Source organism: Oncorhynchus tshawytscha, linkage group LG10, assembly GCF_018296145.1.
Source record: "Oncorhynchus tshawytscha isolate Ot180627B linkage group LG10, Otsh_v2.0, whole genome shotgun sequence".
NCBI lineage: Eukaryota > Metazoa > Chordata > Actinopteri > Salmoniformes > Salmonidae > Oncorhynchus > Oncorhynchus tshawytscha.
The window spans coordinates 56,926,338-56,949,530 of record NC_056438.1 but is presented as its reverse complement, the minus strand read 5'-3'; the positions used below and the strand labels follow the sequence as shown (position 1 = coordinate 56,949,530).

At 42.0% G+C, this 23,193-nt stretch overlaps 1 protein-coding gene across 1 annotated transcript in view; it reads left to right on the top strand.

The window, feature by feature from the left end:
* The window catches only part of LOC112260487 (XK-related protein 4-like), a 64,002-nt gene extending 41,950 nt beyond the window's left edge, over positions 1-22,052 (top strand). Inside the window, exons 2-3 of the mRNA XM_024435633.2 lie at positions 5,899-6,098; positions 17,332-22,052. Coding sequence (XP_024291401.1) covers positions 5,899-6,098; positions 17,332-18,290 — 1,159 coding nt within the window. The 3' untranslated portion in view covers positions 18,291-22,052. The remainder of the gene's footprint in view (positions 1-5,898; positions 6,099-17,331) is intronic.
* Positions 22,053-23,193: the final 1,141 nt, after the last annotated feature.

Below are 23,193 nucleotides of genomic sequence, written 5' to 3'. Positions count from 1 at the left end.
ATGAGTCCAAATTTGATATTTTTGGTTCCAACTGCCATGTTTTTGCGAGATACAGAGTAGGTGAACGGATGATCTTTGCATGTGTGGTAACCACCATGAAGCATGGAGGAGGAGGTGTGATGGTGTGGGGGAGCTTTGCTGGTGACATTGTCAGTGATTGATTTAGAATTCCATGCACACTTAACCAACATCACTACCACAGCATTCTGCAGCTATACGCCATCCCATCTGGTTTGTGCTTAGTGAGACTATAATTTGTTTTTCAACAGGACAATGACCCAACACACCTCCAGGCTGTGTAAGGGCTATTTGACCAATAAGGAGAGTGATGGAGTGCTGCATCAGTTGAACTGGCCTCCACAATGACCCTACCTCAACCCAATTGAGATGGTTTTGGATGATTTGGACCACAGAGTGAAGGAAAAGCAACCAACAAGTGCTCAGCATACAGTGGAGCAAAAAAGTATTTAGTCAGCCACCAAGTTCTCCCACTTAAAAAGATGAGAGAGGCCTGTAATTTTCATCATAGGTACACTTCAACTATGACAGACAAAATGAGAAGAAAAAAATCCAGAAAATCACATTGTAGGATATTTAATGAATTTATTTGCAAATTATGGTGGAAAATAAGTATTTGGCCACCTACAAACAAGCAAGATTTCTGGCTCTCACAGACCTGTAACTTCTTCTTTAAGAGGCTCCTCTGTCCTCCACTCGTTACCTGTATTAATGGCACCTGTTTGAACTTGTTATCAGTATAAAAGACACCTGTCCACAACCTCAAACAGTCACACTCAACTCCACTATGGCCAAGACCAAAGAGCTGTCAAAGGACACCAGAAATACAATTGTAGACCTGCACCAGGCTGGGAAAACTGAATCTGCAATAGGTAAGCAGCTTGGTTTGAAGAAATCAACTGTGGGAGCAATTATTAGGAAATGGAAGACATATAAGACCACTGATAATCTCCCTCGATCTGGGGCTCCACGCAAGATCTCACCCCGTGGGGTCAAAATGATCACAAGAACGGTGAGCAAAAATCCCAGAACCACACGGGGGGACCTAGTGAATGACCTGCAGAGAGCTGGGACCAAAGTAACAAAGTCTACCATCAGTAACACACTACGCCGCCAGGGACTCAAATCCTGCAGTGCCAGACGTGTCCCCCTGCTTAAGCCAATACATGTCCAGGCCCGTCTGAAGTTAGCTAGAGAGCATTTGGATGATCCAGAAGAAGATTGGGAGAATGTCATATGGTCAGATGAAACCAAAATATAACTTTTTGGTAAAAACTCAACTCGTCGTGTTTGGAGGACAAAGAATGCTGAGTTGCATCCAAAGAACACCATACCTACTGTGAAGCATGGGGGTGGAAACATCATGCTTTGGGGCTGTTTTTCTGCTAAGGGACCAGGTAGACTGATCCGTGTAAAGGAAAGAATGAATGGGGCCATGTATCGTGAGATTTTGAGTGAAAACCTCCTTCCATCAGCAAGGGCATTGAAGATGAAACGTGGCTGGGTCTTTCAGCATGACAATGATCAAAAAAACACAACCCGGGCAACGAAGGAGTGGCTTCTTAAGAAGCATTTCAAGGTCCTGGAGTGGCCTAGCCAGTCTCCAGATCTCAACTCTCACCGCTGTCATCAAGGCAAAGTGTGGCTACTTTGAAGATTCTAGAATATAAAATAAATGTTGATTCGTTTAACACTTTTTTGGTTACTACATGATTTCATATGTGTTATTTCATAGTTTATGTCTTCACTATTATTCTACAATATAGAAAAACCCTTGAATGAGTAGGTGTGTCCAAACTTTTGACTGGTAATGTATATATATATATTTAACAAATACAAAGATTACCTCATGATAAGCTGTAGACCATACTATTCACAGAGAGAGATTTAATCTATATTTCTTGTAGCTGTCTATTTTCCACAGACCGATGCTGGCACTAAGACCACACTCAACGATCTGTATAGAGCCATAAGCAAACTAGAAAATGTTCATCTAGATGCAATGCTCCTAGTGTTCAGTGATTTTAATGTCTTATCTAATTTCACCCAACATGTCACTTGTGCACCTAGAGGCGAAACAACTCTAGATCACCTTTACGTCACACAGAAATGCATACAAAGCTCTCCCTCACCCTCCATATGTCAAATCTGACCATAACTCTATCCTCCTGATTCCTGCTTACAAGCAAAACTCAAACAGGAAGTACCATTACCATGGCTAATACGGAAGTGGGATATAGCCAAGTTACCATTACTGATTGTGTCACGGTTGTCGTAAGAATGGTACCAAGGCGCAGCGGATATTGAGTTCCACATATTTATTCCAAAGTGAAACATAAGCCAAAAAACAATAAATCAAATAAACGAACAACGGAACGTGACTACGTAGTGCACAAACACAAAATAATATCCCACAAACACAGGTGGGAAAAATATCTACTTAAATATGATCCTCAATTAGAGACAACGATTACCAGCTGCCTTTAATTGGGAATCATACAAAACACCAACATAGATATAAACTAGAATAACCCCAGTCATTGTGTATTTATTATTACTTTTATTATTATGTGTTATTACTTTTGTAGTATTTCTCTATTTTCTTTCTCTCTGCATTGTTGGGAAGTGCCTGTAAGTAAGAATTTCACTGTGTCTACACCTGTTGTTTACGAAGCATGTGACAAATAACATTTGATTTGATTGTACAAACATCAAAATAAAATCATTAGTGCCAAAAACCATACTTGGGAATATTTTGACTTAGTACTACAACCGTTAAAAACAAAGATTTATGGTAGCTGAAGACTGAGACTAAGCATTTGGGTTTGAAGTGCATTCATGTCATAATACAGGGGACGGTTGAGCTAACGTAGGCTAATGCGATCAGCATGAGGTTGTGAGTAACAAGAACATTTTCCAGGACATAGACATATCTGATATTGGCAGAAAGCTTAAATTATTGTTAATCTAACTGCACCCTCCAATTTACAGTAGCTATTACAGTGAAAGAATACTATGCTATTGTTTGAGAAGGGAGCACAATTTTGAACATAAAAAGTTATTAATAAACAAATTAAGCATTTGGGCAGTGTTGACACAAAATTTTGAACAGAAATACAATGGTTCATTGGATCAGACTAGAAGTTTGCACATACACTGCTGCCATATAGTGGCCAAAATGTATATTGCACCTGGGCTGGAATAATACTTTATGGTCTTTCTCTGGCATTTCAAAGATGACGGTACAAAAAAATACAAAAGAACGGTAGGTTTTTCTTTGTATTATCTTTTACCAGTTCTATTGTGTTATATTCTTCTACATTCCTTTCACATTTCTGCAAACTTCAACTTCAGAATATGCATATCCTTGCTTCAGGGCCTGAGCTACAAGCAGTTAGATTTGAGTATGTAATTTCAGGTGAAAATGGAGAAAAGGGGGCGGATCCTATTGGTTTACCTCTGTTGCCTGTGAGCGTGAGTATTTTGGCTGTGTGCCTAGGTGGGTCAGGGGGATAATGTGTCTGCGTGAGGACCCCAGACACTCTATGGGAATAGGGCATCTGGCACCGCGGGGCAGGACTGGTGCTGGGATACATTAGGGCACAGCTAGCAATTTTTTTTTAAGCGTTCATCAATTGAAAACAGAAAACAAGTGCTTCTTATTGTACAAGTTTAGGAAGTTGCTCCCTGTTCCAGTCCTTTTCTTTCTTCGTTTTGGGACCAAATTAATACAACTCAGGTGCCAGTAGGCAGAGCCTCTGTTGGAGACAAATTCAGGGCTCCTCAGTAGCTGCGTCCTGGAAAAACAGGAGTTGGATCAGTCTGTGTATCAATTAACAGCCTGGCTACGTTTCATTAGGGCCATATTCAGTCATTAGACCTTTAGCAATGACCGTAACCCAAGTCAGAATTTCATAAGGACCCTGTCTACTGTGTTCTGTTTTAAAGCAGAAATGTGATTCTTAGAAACCTCTGAAGTGCAGTTACCCTTAATAATCACTAGCTAACCCTGGAGACTTGAAGGCCTACACAGAGTCATAGAAAGTTTAACTCTTCTTAAGAAACCTTTAATTCATATCACTTAAATATGCAACACTGAGTGTTCAGATGTGGTAGTATTTCTGCTAGGGAAATATACATGTGATAAATGTGGTACAATCACAGATGAGATGTTGTGATAAGTACAAATGTATAAACAAAATCTACATGTTCAACCTCAGTCCTTTCAAAATGGTGTTGCATATAATCCACATTTAGTGAGGCACTGACTGAAAGTATTATCAGTCAAAGCTTACACCTACACTAAGTTTGAAAGCAGCAGTTTGGCGAATACATCCAACTGCAGTTCCATAATTTCCACATTAACTTTACAGATGTGGCACTTGAATGTGGTTATTTGTGACAAAATGAGTTTAATATCAGTGCTCTTAATGTAGAGAGCTACAAAAATTATAGGGGCACCAAAACACAGACACTAATTGGTCACCATGTCGGCCTCCCCTGAACATGTTCTCAGGTAATGGAGTAGTAGAAGCAGTGTACAGTGCTGTATTCAAATAGCCCTGTGGTGAGCAGGTAGATTCTGGCCGGTTATGTTTGGACGGTTTCCCAGACTGTCAGTGGAGCATATTATTTTTGTGTGTGTGAGGATTTCATAGATTGTTGGAGCTCTAGTCAATAGCTAGCCTCATCTTAATTCTGCGCATGTATCTCTCTGACAGTAAAAGTGTATGTTTGAGAAATAAGCTCTTTCAAGCCTTTATGTTTAAATGGCTAGATTAGCAATGTAAATATAGATGTAGTTAATTAGCTGGGAATAGCTAGCAGCTTAAAAGTGATGTTCCATCCACTTGAAGCTTCTGAGTCTCAAATGTCACCATATTCCCTATAGTTCACTACTTTTGACCAGAGCCCTATGGGTAGTAGTGGACTATAAATGGAATAGGGTGCCATTTGGAACTCAGCCTAGAACAAGCAAGCAGATAGCTGTTTCTGCCAATGCTGAGGTTAACTAATCTTAAGTGCCACTTGAGACATTTTCACTGTGTAACAATTAAGTCCACTTTTAGAAAACAATTGGTCTTTAATTGTTTAATAATTTGCAATGACAGGTTAAATGTACTTATAAAATGGGAGGTTTGAGCCCTGAATGCTGATTGGCTGATACCACGCGTATGACAAAACATGTATTTTAACTGCTCTAATTACGTTGGTAGCCAGTTTATAATAATACGGCACCTCGGGGGTTTGTGATATATGGCCAATATACCACGGCTAAGGACTTTGTCCAGTCACTCTACATTGCTTTGTCCCTAAGAACAGCCCTTAGCCGTAGTATATTTGCCATACACAGTACCACATCCCCCTGGGACTTAAATGTATCATAATCATTATTCTAGCTACAATACCAAGCTGAAGTGATGTAACAATGACATCACTTTCTCTATGTTTATTGTTTCTAGCCACACTATGTCTGTATTCACAGAATCAACTGCAACAGCACTAAATAATTCACATCAAATTCATGTGCATCCTTAGGCATAGCTAACACACAGGATAACCCAACACAACATCAGAAACCCTCTTACTACTGAATGCAGTTTGTTGGATAGGAGCTATAAGACACAATTTTAGAAGTTCGACTTGGTGAAATGCATTCTAGATAGGATTATATGGAAATGAATGAAAAACATTTGAGTGGGACATGTAAACACACATATAATATGACTCTCTATGTACATGCATAACCAAAGGGGGCCATACTGTGGAGTCGAGCGGTAGCACATTAGCTGTGACGCCAAGGGATCCAAACTTTTTTTGACAAGGTCACTAGGTGTCCTGTAATTTGACTTGTGGATGTATTGTTTCCTTTTGTTCCAGGTATTTCCACGCCATCTACCTGGGCATCCGGAGCCGGCGCAGTGGGGACCATGACCGCTGGAGGTTCTACTGGAGGATGGTGTATGAGTTTGCTGACGTCAGCATGCTGCACCTCCTGGCCACCTTCCTGGAGAGCGCTCCTCAGCTGGTCCTGCAGCTCTGCATCATCATCCAGACCCACAAACTGCAGGCCGTCCAAGGTACTGGCTGGAACCACACCCTGTATTAACACTCTCCCACCTCATCTATCTGCCACTATACACATACTGTAAATACACAGGCCATCCAATGTCCTTCCTGAAACCACACTTCCACATACTCTCTCCATCCCCCACTATTCCCATTCATTGCCTCTGTCTGTTGTAAATCAGTCACATTGCACTGTTAGGGTTTCCCAAGTTGGGATACCGCTGTTTAAAAGAACACCACCACCCAAGTGTTCTATTGTGGTCCGGGCCTGTGTGGAATACTTCTTTGTTAGTGTGAACAGAAGCACATCAATGTAAAGTCTGCTCTTAGAAATGCAGGCCTAATGTAATTTTAAGTACAGAAAGAGTGTGGTCCTCTCTCCGGGGCAATGAATCATGTTTAATTACACTGGCTGGGCTGGCACACACACACCTCGCATGCCTCACACACACAGACAGACACACACAAGCAAACGCACGCAGGGGGGAAGAAGGCTGGCCACATTTAGGCCAGTGGAAAGCTTCCGGGTCTGCTGTGGGCTTGAACACTATCACAAGTCTTCCCCTTGTCCATCGTCCCCACAACTCCATAGCCTTGCTTTGCTCTACCTTCTCCTCTGCTGTGCTGAGCCGCGAAAAGCAGAGTATTTGCTGCACTTTAGAGGCACTTATGCTCTTTCTGCTGTGCTAAAGAAGATTGGACCTCCTCTGACGTTAGCGGTGAGGAGGGTTTCGAAAAATGTGTGATGCGCTTGAGAGGGAGAGAAAACAATGGAGAGGATGCTGACGAGTCTGTGGATGTAGTCACTCGGTTGTATTTCCTCTTGTCAGTCTCTCTCCAGCCATCATTTCAAAACAATTCTATTCATACGGTGGGAGTTGCATAAGATTTACAAGTGGAAAATGCACATAATGCAGGATGTTAATCACTGTAGCTACTCTGAGTCTAGGAGCCTTGGGAGAAGAAGAGAGAGTGTATTTATAGGTTCTTCTTCTTCCATTTGATATTCACAGGCTGCTATAGTACAATGGGACAGAGAAATGTGGATGGATTGATGGGGAAAGTTAATTGCTCTGAAAATCCCATCCTCGGCTCACCAAGACTTGAGGACATTATGGCGGATTTATAGAGCACCTAAAACCCATGGCATCGCTAACCTTGTCTTGACCTAACTGTTTTAGTCCCCCATTCAGTTTAGCTCATTAACAATTTTCTATAAAAATACATGAAAATATGGTTGTTCAATATCGGGATGGGTTTTGACGAATAAATAAGTTGTGGGTGTGTCTAGGCTTTGCCCCTTACTGGCCAATCAGAACGTGTAATTACGGTCTTTTATGTATTGTCTTGGGATCAACTTCAATTCCAATGTTAGTTTGTTAAATTACTTACACAAATGAAATAACAAAATGTAGACCTATCTTTGCTAAATATGTTAACTTGAACCCATTTTCAGTCCACATTGTTTTAAATAATTGCATGGCTTCAATAGCATTCACACTGATATTTTATTTATTTCACCTTTATTTAACCAGGTTGGCAAGTTGAGAACAAGTTCTCATTTACAATTGCGACCTGGCCAAGATAAAGCAAAGCAGTTCGACACATACAACGACACAGAGTTACACATGGAGTAAAACAAACTTACAGTCAATAATACAATAGAAAAATAAGTCTATATACAATGTGAGCAAGTGAGGTGAGATAAGGGAGGCAAAGGCAAAAAAAGGCCATGGTGGCAAGGTACATACAATATAGCAAGTAATACACTGGAATGGTTGATTTGCAGTGGAAGAATATGCAAAGGAGAGATAGAAATAATGGGGTGCAAAGGAGAAAAATAAATAAATACAGTAGGGAAAGAGGTAGTTGTTTGGGCTAAATTATAGATGGGCTATGTTACAGGTGCAGTAATCTGTGAGCTGCTCTGACAGCTGGTGCTTAAAGCTAGTGAGGGAGATAAGTGTTTCCAGTTTCAGAGATTTTTGTAGTTCATTCCAGTCATTGGCCGCAGAGAATTGGAAGGAGAGGCGACCAAAGGAAGAATTGGTTATAGGGGCTAGGCCTACCGTAAATTACATTATGGCTGAGCGTGGACATACCAAACATTGTAAATAAGCAAGATTAAATTAATTATTGATAAGGTGTAAAAAGAGGTGAATAATTCTAATCAAATTCTAAACAAAACAACAACTTGTTTTAATAGGCTATGTCACACTTACAGGCACCATCATTTCTCCATGTTGGCATGTAATATTAAAACAACGCAGACTATGGAGGGTTTCACACACATCCAAAACGGGACCTGCATGGTTAAAATAATGTGGGCCTGACTACAATGCTTAGATAAAAAGAGAATGCCCGCTGATTTGCTTTGGTGATTTAAGATTTATTTCCAAGTAGTCTCAGGAGCCAAACCTGTTATCGACAGTCTCGACTACTTCAAAATGGCAATGGGCAGACAAAAAAAGCTTTGTTTTTTTAATGTTTCTAAAAAGGAAGTATACAGGCACCAAAAGCACATTAGGTCACTCTTGTTCAGTGGTGGAAAAAATACCCAATTGTCATACTTAAGTAAAAGTAAAGATACCTTAATAGAAAATGACTCAAGTAAAAGTCACCCAGTAAAATACTACTTCAGTAAAAGTCTACAAGTATTTGGTTTTAAATATACTTATTAAATAAACAAAAGTAAATGTAATTGCTAAAATATTCTTAAGTATCAAAAGTAAAAGTATGAATCATTTCAGATTCCTCATATTAAGCAAACCAGATGCCACAATTTGTGTTTTTAAAAATGTATTGACGGATAGTCATGGGAAACCTAACACTCAGACATAATTTGCAAACAAAGCATTTGTGTTTAGTGAGTCCACCAGATCAGAGACAGAGATAACCAGGGATGTTCTCTTGATAAGTGTGTGAATTGGACCAATTTCCTGTCCTGCTAAGCATTCAAAATGCAACGAGTACTTTTGTGTGTCAGGGAAAATGTATGGAATAAAAAGTACATTATTTTCTGTAGGAATGTGGTGAAGTAAAAGTAAAATTTGTCAAAAATATCAATAGTAAAGTATAGATACCCCGAAAAAACAACTTATGTAGAATTTGAAAGTATTTTTACTTAAGTACTTTACACCACTGATCTTGTTCCATGTGCAGTGTACGTCACGGCTGGATAGGATGCGTTTCCGCTGTCAAAATTCATGCCATAACCAACTGTGTTACTGCTAAAACCAGCTTTAGGTTGGTCTTAAATATCCCTGTCAGCGCTGCCTGAAATTAGCACTTTGGATCACGTTTTCAAGGACACACCTCAAATATTTCCACCCTGCCCATCTGAGCGCAAGCTAGCTCATGTAAGACAGGTATATTGAGGAACCTGGCGTTAGGGCTGGAAAATGCCAGCGTGCAAGTTTTTACATGACAAAATTGCAAACTAATGTGCGTTTGACACTAGTGCCGTCCTTAACGCCAGCCAAAAATAGAGCCCTCTATCTCTTCCTCTCCACCTCTCTCTCTTCCTCTCCACCTCTCTCTCTTCCTCTATCTCTTCCTCTCCACCTCTCTCTCTTCCTCTCCACCTCTCTCTCTTCCTCTCCACCTCTCTCTCTTCCTCTCCACCTCTATCTCTTCCTCTCCACCTCTATCTCTTCCTCTCCACCTCTCTCTCTTCCTCTCCACCTCTCTCTCTTCCTCTCCACCTCTCTCTCTTCCTCTCCACCTCTCTCTCTTCCTCTCCACCTCTCTCTTCCTCTCCACCTCTCTCTCTTCCTCTCCACCTCTCTCTCTTGCTCTCTCTCATATTCTCACTCACTCTCTCATTCGTTCTCATTATATTTCCCTACCACTCTCTCTCTCTCTCTAAGTGAAGTTGCCATAGCTACTGTGGTTTTAGCCCACACTAGCAGTGAGCCAGACCCCATCAGTTGTCAGCCTTTTTCCTCTCTTACACTCTGTCAGAGTGACACACTTCCTTCCCGGGAAAAGGATTATTCTCCAGGAGGCCTATCTAACCAGCACCTGTAAGTGAGCGATTCTTCAGCTTGACTGTATTTCTTGCAGCACTTTTCCGGAATTATATCTATCCCAGGTGAAAAATAAGTGGTATTCAGCAATCCCTCTCGGTCATAAGTCAAGGGTACATCACTGTTGGTTACCTATTGCTTGAATATGCAGTCACATTTGACTTGGTGACTCTCATATTGGAAAAGAACAAGAGAAATTAGAGATTGTTTGCATCAACACACTGCGCTATCACAGGGAGCTAATATGGAGAGCTTTATGAAATGCAAGTCAGGTCATACCTTCTGTGTTGATTTGAGAAACCATTTAACCCAGTGGCATATCACACACCATTAATTTGTCTGAACTATTTAGGTAAAACAATACATCCTATAATCTGATGAACTGGGCAATGTATTTAAAAACCCACCATGGTTGGGAAGAGCTTGCTTTCTCCTTTTCCAAATAAGCTTGTGTTAATGGTTTGATACGGCTGCTTCAGACCTGTCCCAGGCCCTCTCTGTGTGCTCTTCAAATCACTTGTCTTCATTCCTCTCTCTGCTAGATAAGTTAATTGAGGTAATGTCTTCTTCCTTACCACAACAGTATGTCTGACTCTCTCCCCTTGTTCTGGTTTTATTTTAGAAGGCCAATCCTGGCAGTTTTTTAAAAAATCCCTGAAGTTAAGAAAAGTGTTATTTTGATCATGCGGCCATGGCCACAGACATTCACCTCTCACTCACCCACTCACTCACTGACTTAAAGTATCACTGAGAGAGTTATCCAGATAGTTAGTTATCCAGCTCTGTTGCTTGCAGTGAGAATACCATAGGTTGCCTTCTTATAAAAGCAGTGACAAATCAGTGAAAGAAACTGTCAGCAACACAGTGACAATGCCAAAGGCATGAGTCTATGAGGAGAAAACCACTCGCACTGAAAAATCTCAACTGTACAGTATACCAGGAAGCAGACACTCATCAACGTTTTATTTCCACAATATCCATTTCCCAGTGCTGCCAACATTAATGACCCTGCTGCTGCTGAAGCAGGTATTTCCACACAGGCTACATCTGAAATTTAAACCTATTCCCTACATAGTGCCTATACTATATAGTACCCTGTTAGTACTTTTGGCCAAAGACTTTTCTGTCTGAAATGGCCCCCAATTCCCTTTAATATAGTGCACTAGTCTGGCTAAAGGTAGTGCACTACATAGGGGATAGGGTGCCATTTGGTACATTGCAGCCCCAGTGCTGCAGTGATGCTGCTGTGGTTTATGTAACCCTGCCCCTCCCTGGTCCCCAGCCCGCCTCCTTTCCCAAATTACTGAAGCTTCTGTGAGAGGAGAGGAGGAGCATTACATCACCAGTTAAATCACACTATCCAGTAGCCAGGCAGCACGCTGCTGGACTGTGGCAGCCCGGCAGATTCCTCTAGCTTCCCTCCCCTCCTCCTTCTCCTCGAGGTGTGTGTGTGTGTGTGTGTGTGTGTGTGGGGGGGGGGCAGAGGAATGGCTTTGCTTCCTTCCTCAGACACACACCCACACACTCACGTGCATGCACTAAACTAAATGTGCACAAACACACACGCGCAGGGCCTAGCTCCAGAATAAGAATGGCATCCCCCTCCCAGTCCCCTGCCACTCCTGGCCTCAGCCTGTTAATCAGCCCACTCCACACAGTAGTCATTAAACCCTTTCATCACGCCCCAACACCTAATGGCCTGGCCTGCATCTAACTGGGTTAAAGACTGTTATTAATCAATGACAAACAAATACAAATGTGTAAATAGATAGGCCAATCAATATAGTAGATAGATACAGTTGATTAAAAAAACTCTGCTCAAGGCATAGCTATATTATTGATAGGCATAGAAAGAGAAGGAGACAGACATACCTGATTCTCTCAGCTCAATGTATTGTATACACTCTTAGAAAAAAGTAGGAACATGACAGAACATCATTGTGTTCTTCCACTTCTGTCTACGCAGAAACATGCTATCTAGAACCTAAAAGGGTTATTCAGCTGTCCCCATAGGAGAGCCCTTTGGAAAAAATAGTTTTGGTTCCAGATAGAACCCTTTCCACCACCAAAAGGCTTCTACTTGAAACCAAAAAGGGTTCTACCTGGAACCAAAACTAGTTTTTCGAAGGGCTCTCCTATGGGGACAACTGGTTCTAGATAGCATTTTTTTGTGTAGACAGAAGTAGAAGGACACAATGATTTTCTGTCATATTTCTACTGCATACATCACGCCATCCAGTTCTGACATCCTGGAAAAGAGAGAGTGGACGTCTCTCTCAACAAACTGACTCGGTTTGACTTTGAAGTGAAAATAATTTAAAAAGCACAGGAGTCAGCCATATGTTAACATCTGATTACAAAATGCAATTGACTGTAATGGTCCTGGGTGTTAAAAGCCAGGAACAGGGAGATAAGTAATGCATATACTGCAGTTACACTTAAGCCCATAGGGACTATTTGGGAGACATTACACAAAGGGTATCTACAGAAAGGGTAATTGGGTAACACTTTGCTGTACTGTAAGACTCCTTGAGTGAGGTGACAGGATTGACATTGGTTCCAGATACATATCCATCCACAAGGAGCCATAGAGTTTTGAGTGAGGTTCTAAATAAGATATCGATGCTTTGATATGCACATGCATTGAAGTTGTCCTATATTTTCTCTATCATCTCAAATCTTCATTTACATTTGAAAGGGTGTTTGGATGGCTTTCATTTTCAACTTTTGAAGCTGGATTTATTCATCCAGCTCCAGGATAATGAATTGGTTTATGTATAAGGTTGTTGCTACATGGACAACAATGTCCATAGCAGCCAGTCACATCCTCATCCATGATCTAGATTAGACAGACAAGTATCCTGCCCACAACAGTCTTTGGTCTAGAGAATGTCAAGTATGGATTTAGTTTTGTGCCCCATCATCAAAGCCATCTCTGGTAAAAGTCAAACGGAAATATCCGGGACAGCTCTACCACCAGACAGAGCACAGCTTGTTGCCAGATGTCTTTGTGGGTAATTCACAGTAGTAACTCTTTGTTATAAGAGGAGCCAAGGGAGCTGCGTTGCAATGAATAGTGATCATCTCCATTTTAAATGTGGTCTGATCTATTATAACCTTTAAAGTCACAATATGATCACAGGTTGATCAAGAGCTAGTCCACCCAGCCAGGCCGCTAGACTATTGGATAAACTGGGGTCATGAGGCACAGCTCGACCAGTATTAATTTCCCAGTTTGCTTCACTCTCTCTTTGCTCTTGCGGATGTAATAAAACAATGGAGCAAGTGTGTTTTCTGAGTGGACTCTGGCTCACTTTATGGGAAACAGTAAGTAGCTGTCATGCCCCGTAATAACGACTGTTCCTCACTTTTAATTTGCACATGATTGAATAGCATGGTTTATTAGTGGTCGGATGGTGACATCATGTTCTGCTGCTCGTTGTGTTAATAGGAAGCTGTCTTCATTATGTATCAACCAACCGCACCATTGTATAATCACCATTCCCTATATTGTGGGCTGCTCTTTTTTTATTTAACTTTATTTAACCAGGCAGGCCAGTTTAGAACAAGTTCTCATTTATAACTGCGACCTGGCCAAGATAAAGCAAAGCAGTGCGACAAAAACAACAACACAGAGTTACACATACAGTAAACAAACGTACAGTCAATAGCACAATAGAAAAATCTGTATACGGTGTGTGCAAACGAAGTAAGGAGGTAAGGCAATAAATAGGCCATAGTGGCGAAGTAATTACAATTTAGTAATTAACACTGGAGTGATAGATGTGCAAATGAGGATGTGCAAGTAGAAATACTGGTGTGCAAAGAGCAGAAATAAACAAAAAACAAATATGGGGATGAGGTAGGTAGTTGGTTGTATGAATGGGCTATATACAGATGGGCTGTGTACAGCTGCAGCGATTGGTAGGCTGCTCTGACAGCCGATGCTTGAAGTTAGTGAGGGAGATATAAGTCTTCAACTTCAGTGATTTTTGCAATTCGTTCCAGTCATTGGCAGCAGAGAGCTCAATAGGGCTTTGGTCAAAAGTAGTGCACTATATAGGACAGGGGTATTCAACTCTTACCCTAAAAGCTCCGGAGCCTGCTGGTTTTCTGTTCTACATGATAATGAATTGCACACACCTGGTGTCCCAGGTCAAAATCAGTCCCTGATTAGAGGGGAACAATGAAAGAACACAGTGGAACTGGCTTCCAGGTCCAGAGTTGAGTTGGAGGGCTATAGGGAATAGGGTACCATTTTGGATGTATCCCAGGATATTCATGGGGTCCTCCTCCATGTGATTAAGGGGTCGCATGAACTTGGATGGCTGCCAATGAACCTCCGTATTGCTCCTACTTTCAGTGTTTACAGTCAGATTGTAGTGTAAAGAGTTTCCATTGAATCCCTAGGGCAGGGGTAGGCAACCCTCGCACTTCATGCTTTTGATTTAACTGACCTGGAAGACCAGGCGTGTTGAATTTAGGCCCTGAACTGATCAATTAGCTCAGTTGGTTAGGTGTGGTGCCTAGTTGGAACAAAATCCTGCAGTACCTGCAGTTACGGAGAAATAATAAACAGTAGATACAGTATATTCAATAGGATTTAACAAAGATAGTAAAATGCAGTCAATTCAGTCTGTCCACTTGTGCTCTTTGCCTCTTGCACTTGTCAGTTAGACCAAAGTATTGTGTGTGTGTGTGTGTGTGTGTGTGTGTGTGTGTGTGTGTGTGTGTGTGTGTGTGTGTGTGTGTGTGTGTGTGTGTGTACATGCAAGTGCGTGTGTAGGCTGTTGTCTCCCTCTGGTATCGAGTCCAGGAGAGTGAGAGTCTCCTCTCACTCTTGATAGAGGACGATCACTCCAGCACCATGAGCACTTGGCACTTGAACCATGGCACCCAGCTCCTCAGAGAAACCCAGTGTCAAACCCAGTGTCATACAGCCAGGGATCCCTGGACCACAGCCATCTTTACTGGATTTTTACTTAGTACAAAGCAACAATACAGTCCCTCTGTTCAGATATTTCAGAGCTAAACGCCACCAGTGGGCCCTGTGAATTGCTGTATTTTACAGGCAGCTTGGATAAGAATGGGTTTCATATTGAGCTAATTGCGCTGCAGAGAGTCTGAGTGGGGGAATATATCATGTTATGCAGTTCCTCCTGAAGGGTTGTTTGTCTCCCAAATGTGCTTGTGTTTGTGTTTTGGTGTAAAAAAAAACATTTGTTTGGCTCCCGGTTCTGTTTGGTGTTGCGTTGCTCTTTGAAAAGTGTTCTTCTTTAAATACTTCCTGGGAATATCTTTTTTCTTCACACATTTCTTGTGACTCATCCATTTGAGACATTATACATACCGGTACAGTATCTATTAAAGAGTCATCACATCATGGCAGACTTACAGGAACAAAAAACTCCACACATTACTCCCATGTAGTTAAAAAAATAAAAAATAAAAAATCACCTTTATTTAACCAGGTAGGCCAGGTGAGAACAAGTTCTCATTTACAACTGTGACCTGGCCAAGATAAAGCATAGCAGTGTGAACAGACAACAACACAGAGTTACACATGGGATAAACAAACGTACAGTCAATAACACGATAGAAAATCTTTATACAGTGTGTGCAAATGTAGTAAGAGTAGGGTGGTATAAGGCAATAAAAAGGCCATAGTGGCAAAATAATTACAATTTAGCAATAACACTGGAGTGATAGATGTGCAGATGATGATGTGCAAGTAGAGATACTGGGGTGCAAAGAGCAAAAATAAATAACAATACGGGGATGAGATAGTTTGGTGGGCTATTTACAGATGGGCTGTGTACAGGTGCAGTGATAGGTAAGCTGCTCTGACAACTGATGCTTAAAGTTAGTGTGGGAGATATCAGTCTCCAGCTTCAGTGATTTTTGCAATTCGTTCCAGTCATTGGCAGCAGAGAACTGGAAGGAAAGGCAGCTATTGGGGGAGTTGGCTTTGGGGATGACCAGTAAAATATACCTGCTGGAGCGAGTGCTATGGGTGGGTGTTATGGGTGCTATGGTGACCAGAGATAAGGCAGGGCTTTACCTAGCAAAGACTTATAGATGACCTGGAGCCAGTGGGTTTGGCGACGAATATGAAGTGAGGGCCAGCCAACGTGAGCATACAGATCGCAGTGGTAGGTAGTATATGGGGCTTTGGTGACAAAACGGATGGCACTGTGATAGACTACATCCAATTTGCTGAGTAGAGTGTTGGAGGCTATTTTGTAAATGACATCGCCGAAGTCCAGGATTGGTAGGATAGTCAGTTTTACAAGGGTATGTTTGGCAGCATGAGTGATGGAGGCTTTGTTGCAAAATAGGAAGCCAATTCTAAATTTAATTTTGTACTGGAGATGCTTAATGTGAGTCTAGAAGGAGAGTGTACAGTCTAACCAGATACCTAGGTATTTGTAGGTGTCCACATATTCTAACTCAGAACTGTCCAGAGTAGTGATGTTAGTCAGGCGGGCGGGTGCGGGCAGCAATCGGTTAAAAGACATGCATTTAGTTTTACTAGCATTTAAGAGCAGTTGGAGGCCACGGAAGGAGTGTTGTATGGCATTGAAGCCCGTCTATAGGTTTGTTAAGTGTCCAAAGAAGGGCCAGAAGTATACAGAATGGTGTCGTCTGCGTAGAAGTGGGTCAGAGAATCACAAGCAGCAAGAGCGACATCATTGATACACGGAGAAAAGAGTCGGCCCGAGAATTGAACCCTGTGGCACCCCCATAGAGACTGCCAGAGGTCCTGACACCAGGCCCTCCGATTTGACACACGGAACTCTATCTGAGGAGTAGTTGGTGAACCAGGCGAGTCAGTAATTTGAGAAACCAAGGCTGTTGGTCTGCCAATAAGAATGCGGTGATTGACAGAGTCGAAAGCCTTGGCCAGGTCGATGAAGAAGGCTGCACAGTAATGTCTTTTATCGATGGCAGTTATGATATCGTTTAGGACCTTGAGCGTGGCTGAGGTGCACCCATGACCAGCTCGGAAACCAGATTGCATAGCGGAGAAGGTACAGTGGGATTCGAAATGGTCGGTGATCTGTTTGTTAACTTGGCTTTCAAAGACTTTAGAAAGGCAGGGCAGGATGGATATAGGTCTATAACAGTTTGAGTTACCATACTCTCTGATTATGTTATACCTGTGAATGTGACTGCGAATCTCATGAGTTTTTTTGTCCTTTCTGTGTCTCCATAGGAATGACAGCGGCTGCCTCCCTGGTGTCTCTGGCCTGGGCCTTGGCATCCTATCAGAAAGCCCTACGAGACTCCCGGGATGATAAGAAGCCAATCAGCTACCTGGCCGTCATCATCCAGTTCTGCTGGCACTTCTTCACCATTGCCGCCCGGGTCATCACCTTCGCCCTGTTCGCCTCCGTGTTCCAGCTCTACTTTGGTATCTTCATCGTCCTCCACTGGTGCATTATGACCTTCTGGATAGTCCACTGTGAGACCGAGTTCTGCATCACCAAGTGGGAGGAGATTGTCTTCGACATGGTCGTGGGGATCATCTACATCTTCAGTTGGTTTAATGTGAAGGAGGGTCGTACTCGGTGTCGGCTCTTCATCTACTACTTTGTGATCCTGCTGGAGAACACTGCTCTGAGTGCCCTGTGGTACCTGTACCGCGTCCCTCAGAGCACCGATGCCTTCGCCGTCCCCGCCCTCTGTGTCATCTTCAGCAGCTTCCTCACCGGCATCGTCTTCATGCTCATGTACTACGCCTTCTTTCACCCCAACGGGCCCCGATTCGGACGCTCACCCAGCCTCGTGCTGGACGACCCCACGGCTGCCTTCACGCTGCCCGCTGAGGGGGCCACCAACTCATTGAGGTCCAACCGTGGTGTGCCTCTTATATCGGGGGACGGCACCATTGGCAGGGACGGCAAATACACAGAGAGGGACGGCTGCATGCCCGTGTTTCAGGTGAGACCCACCGCCCCCTCCACGCCGTCCTCCCGTGCCCCACGCATCGATGAGACTGTCATCAAAATAGACCTGTGTCGGAACCGCTATCCGGCCTGGGAGAGGCACGTATTGGACAGGAGTATACGCAAGGCCATCCTGGCCATTGACTGCTCCCCTACGCCGCCCAGACTCCAGTACAAAGATGACACTACAGTTCAGGAGCGCCTGGAGTATGAGACCACGTTGTAGCCCTACACTGCTGCCTGGATGTTGGATGCTTGGATGTTGGATCCTTGGAAATGCAAAACCGTAACAAAGGATGACCATCAACTTGGATTTACAGCAGGACTGTGGCAATAATAAGTTATTAGTTCTCTCTCACTCTAGATACTAGCATTGAACCATGATGTTGATTGTCATGGGCAAGAATAGACACAATTTATTAGTTGATGTGACGGAGGGATATATTCATGTTTTCTAAACAGAGTTCCTCTTTTTGGGTTTATTTGGTTGATGTTGTTATTGTATTTTAGTTTTTATTTATTTTACTTACGTCCGTCAGGGAATCTCTTATTTGATAAAAGGCCATTGCGCACACACACAAAAAAAACTAAATGTAGCCCAATAGTCTATCAGAATAAAAGCAGTGTTCTAATGAATGATATCATGCCCTTTCATAACAGATCCTTATGGAGGTTCGTAACAGGTTACAACAGGTTATTCATGTTTACCTACTATATCTCATATTTACATTAATTTCTATTACCAACATCTTAGACCTGCAAATATGTACTTTACATTTATAGGATACAAGTAATATCCCCTGATATAGTGGACGTGTTGATTAACAAAAATAAGAATAAAAAGGTCAGTTAATGGTCCTGATTCATATTTAGGATGGTTCTAGTTATTTCTAATTCAAAGTAAACAGGTGACAAAGTAGTACACGCATAGTCCGTGATGTAATTAGCGACATGAGTAGGGCGTTGTGTCTGTCATACTTTACATGTGTACTGGCCCATGACTTCTGATCTGATTTCATCAGCCATGTTGTCCTAGTGCCAAAAGGTCTGAAACTACTGGATTTTGTGGCTGTGACTGCCAGTAACTGGATATTAGTAGATTCAGGCAGGGCAGAACTGCTATTTACTTTGAAGAAGCTTAGTACTGTACCTGGTAATCATGCTGTTTATATGCTAAATAAAACCGGAATGTTCGTGTATTGTGGAGAGACTGAAGGACAAACCTCATCTTTGTTCTCGCCTGGATAAAAGGCGGCATGCCAAGAAAACCTTCCTGGCAGCTCCTATTTACAGTCCAGCCTCGTCCAGCTGTGGTCTGGGCTGCCATGCGTCCATATGGCTGATAAGGATCAGTCTGCTGGGCCACATAGTGCTGTTCTGTACGGAGAGGAGGACAGGATAAGAGACAAACGAGCAGCCACTTCAGCCAAACTACTCTCATAACTGAAGCACCTGCAGGATCTACTGTCATCATAGATGCCGCATTCTTTTTTACGTTTTACCTAACTGATGTAAAAGTGTATTGCCATCCGTGTGTGTGGGAGTGTGTGTGTGTGTGTGTGTATGCGTGCGCGCTCATGCGTGCTTGTAAGAGAGGAAAAGCATGGCGCAGGATGGTATGTGTAGATGCTACAATCAGTGGTCAGTTTGTCTGCAGCTATATATTGTAGTGCAATGAACTAGAGACATGCACTTCAGCACTATGGTGTGAAAGGCTGCTGTAGCCTATACTCAACACAAGATCAGTACCAATTCTAGGGTGTATACCACTATCATTGTAGCTGTCAACATCCAACATCAATGGTGTCAAGATGGTCTTTTGAGCAGGAAACAACAAGTATTTCACCTTTTATGCTCTGACTTAAGCCCCAGGCACTATGACTGTGGATGTGATATCTAAAAATATCTTCAAATATCTTGCAAAGGTGTCTTCACAAAAAAGAAAGTGTGTAGCTTCTCTTTCAGTTCTAGGTCACAAGCGCTTCTTTTTTATGTCTTGTTCGTTTGAACTATGGAGAGAAGAGGGTGACAAGGAGGAGGGAAAAAAACAAGCACAAAACTTCTGTGGAATTAATCAGAGCACATTGAGGGAAGGAAACCATGATATTCAATGTGAGAGTGAGAAAAGGCCATTGATCAGTCCAGAAAGATGTGCCTGTTGTTTTCGACTAGAGCTAGACTTGAAATCTCTACTGAATGGCTCAGATTTATTTTTGTTGAATTGTTTTTGTTGAAATGTCTTATTTGAATTATTCATATCCGTTCGAATGTGGGAAATTCTTGGTTTAATTTGCTTTCACATCATTTGCCTTGTTGTTGCGACATCACACAAATTGTCTTAGTTATGTCTGTTCCCTTCTGTTCTGTGGCATGTTTTACTCAACTCCATTAAATATTCAGAAGTGAATGCCGCTACACATTCAAGAAACTCTCTAAAAAGTTTTTGGGGGATAATACATGCAGAAGCACTGGGTAAAATCATGTCCACAGCTCTTCTTCTGAGTTGAATTCAGTGTGGATGAGCATAAATGGTGCAACATGTTTTATTACAACTTATCTTTTCAGTTTCTCTCATTAACCCAGGGCTGTCATATGGATCCGGCCCGCGAGCCCCTTCAATCCGGGCCTGTTTGAGTGTTTATTTATTCATTTGTATTAATAACATTTTTTGAATTATTTCTGAGGAAAAACAATCTCAATCGACATAGAAATGGCAACAACAACAACAAATATGAAACTGTAGAAATGATAATGGACTTACATTTATAGTCTCTTTATGCTGCTCTACACTGAATTCAACTCCAAGAAAACAGAGCTGTGGACATGATTTTACCCAGTGCTTCTGCATGTATTACCAAAAATAACGTTTTTTAGAGAGTCTCTTGAACATGTAGCGGCATTCACTTCTGAATATTTAATGGAGTTGAGTAAAACATGCCACAGATCAGCCACCGAAAAGCTAGAGAGTCAGGAAGCATAAAAAATTCCAAAAGCGATGGATAGATGCCAATTTTCAGCAAACTTTGACGGCGAGGAAATATAACCAATTTTAAGTGTGGCTCTCCGGACCTTGGTGAAGACTGAATGCAGCCTGTGGGGCAAAATGAGTTTAACACCCCTGCATTAACCTGTCTGTGTTTTAAGGTTAATTTTTAAAAAAGCAGATTTTTATTTATTTACAATGAAGACAGAAACCAAATGGCACAGGGGGAAATCAAGAAAGCACAGGCTTAGAAATGAGCAAATTATCGTGAATGGCACAACACTGGTGCTTTTGTTCTATTTTATCTTGGGATCTCTTATTTAGGTCTGCTATTGATGATACACTTAAGAGGTCAAATGAATTGCTCATCATTAACTAGTGAATCATTGAAGGTCACTTGGCCTGGTTCCATCTCCTCATCAATAAAACATGTAGTAAATTATTCTCTCAATGTCACCTTGCACGTCTTTAGCTTGTGTTGCTTTCCTTTAGTCAATCTGATCCATGTTAACATGAGATTTTATCATGTTTTGTTCATATCCCATTATTTGCTTTCAACTGCTATTTTCATTTTCAGTGGGAGTCCCAGTGTTTATGATTTATTGGGGTCACGGCCACAAATAGACAACGCGAGTCTTGTTTTTCAGAATAGTGGTGTGTCTGACTGTGTCCTCATACAGTGATATCCACATAGGTTTCCTCAGTATTCATGTACATTGCGAAAAATGTACAGATACAACAACTGCTGTCAGTCCCATCCAAATGAACACCCACTGGACTCACCCAGTACACCACCTCTACAGTGGCTTGCGAAAGTATTCATCCCCCTTGGCATTTTTCCTATTTTGTTGCCTTACAACCTGGAATTAAAATAGTTTTTTGGGACGTTTGTATCATTTGATTTTCACAACATGCCTTCCACTTTGACGATGCAAAATATGTTTATTGTGAAACAAACAAATAAAACAGAAAACTTGAGTGTGCATAACTATTGCAGCAATTACAGGTGCAAGTCTCTTGGGGTATGTCTCTAAACATTTGGCACATCTAGCTACTGGGATTATTTTTGCCCATTCTTCAAGGAAAACTACTCCAGCTCCTTCAAGTTGGATGTATTCTGCTGGTGTACAGCAATCTTTAAGTCATACCACATATTCTCAATTGGATTGAGGCCTGGGCTTTGACTATGCCATTCCAAGACAGTTAAATGTTTCCCCTTAAACCACTCGAGTGTTGCTTTAGCAGTATGCTTAGTGTCATTGTCTTGCTGGAAGGTGAACCTCTGTCCCAGTCTCAAATCTCTGGAAGACTGAAACAGGTTTCCCTGAAGAATTTCCCTGTATTTAGCGCCATCCATCATTCTTTCAATTCTGAGAAGTTTCCCAGTCCCTGCTGATGAAAAACATCCCACAGCATGATACTGCCACCACCATGTTTCACTGTGGGGATGGTGTTCTCAGAGTGATGAGAGGTGTTGTGTTTGCGCCAGACATTGCGTTTTCCTTAATGGCCAAAATGATAAATTTTAGTCTCATCTGACCAGAGTAGCTTCTTCCATATGTTTGGGGAGTTTCCCACATGCCTTTTGACGAACACCAAACTGTGTTTGCTTATTTGTTTCTTTAAGCAATGGCTTTTTTTCTGGCCACACTTCCGTAAAGTCCAGCTCTGTGGAGTGTACAGCTTAAAGTGGTCCTATGTATAAATACTCCAATCTCCGCTGTGGAGCTTTGCAATTCCTTCAGGGTTATCTTTGGTCTTTGTTGCCTCTCTGATTAATGCCCTCCTTGTCTGGTCTGTGAGTTTTGGTGTGCGGCCCTCTCTTGGCAGGTTTGTTTTGGTGCCATATTCTTTCCATTTTTTAATAATGGATTTAATGGTGCTCCGTGGGATGTTCAAAGTTTCAGATATTTCTTTTCTAACCCAACCCTGATCTGTACTTCACCCCCACTTTGTCCCTGACCTGTTTGGAGAGCTCCTTGGTCTTCATGGTACCCCTTGCTTAGTGGTGTTGCAGACTCTGAGGCCTTTCAGAATAGGTGTGTGTATATATACTGAGATCATGTGACACTTAGATTGCACACAGGTGGACTTTATTTATCTAATTATGTGAGCAAAGGGGGTGAATATATACGCACACACCACT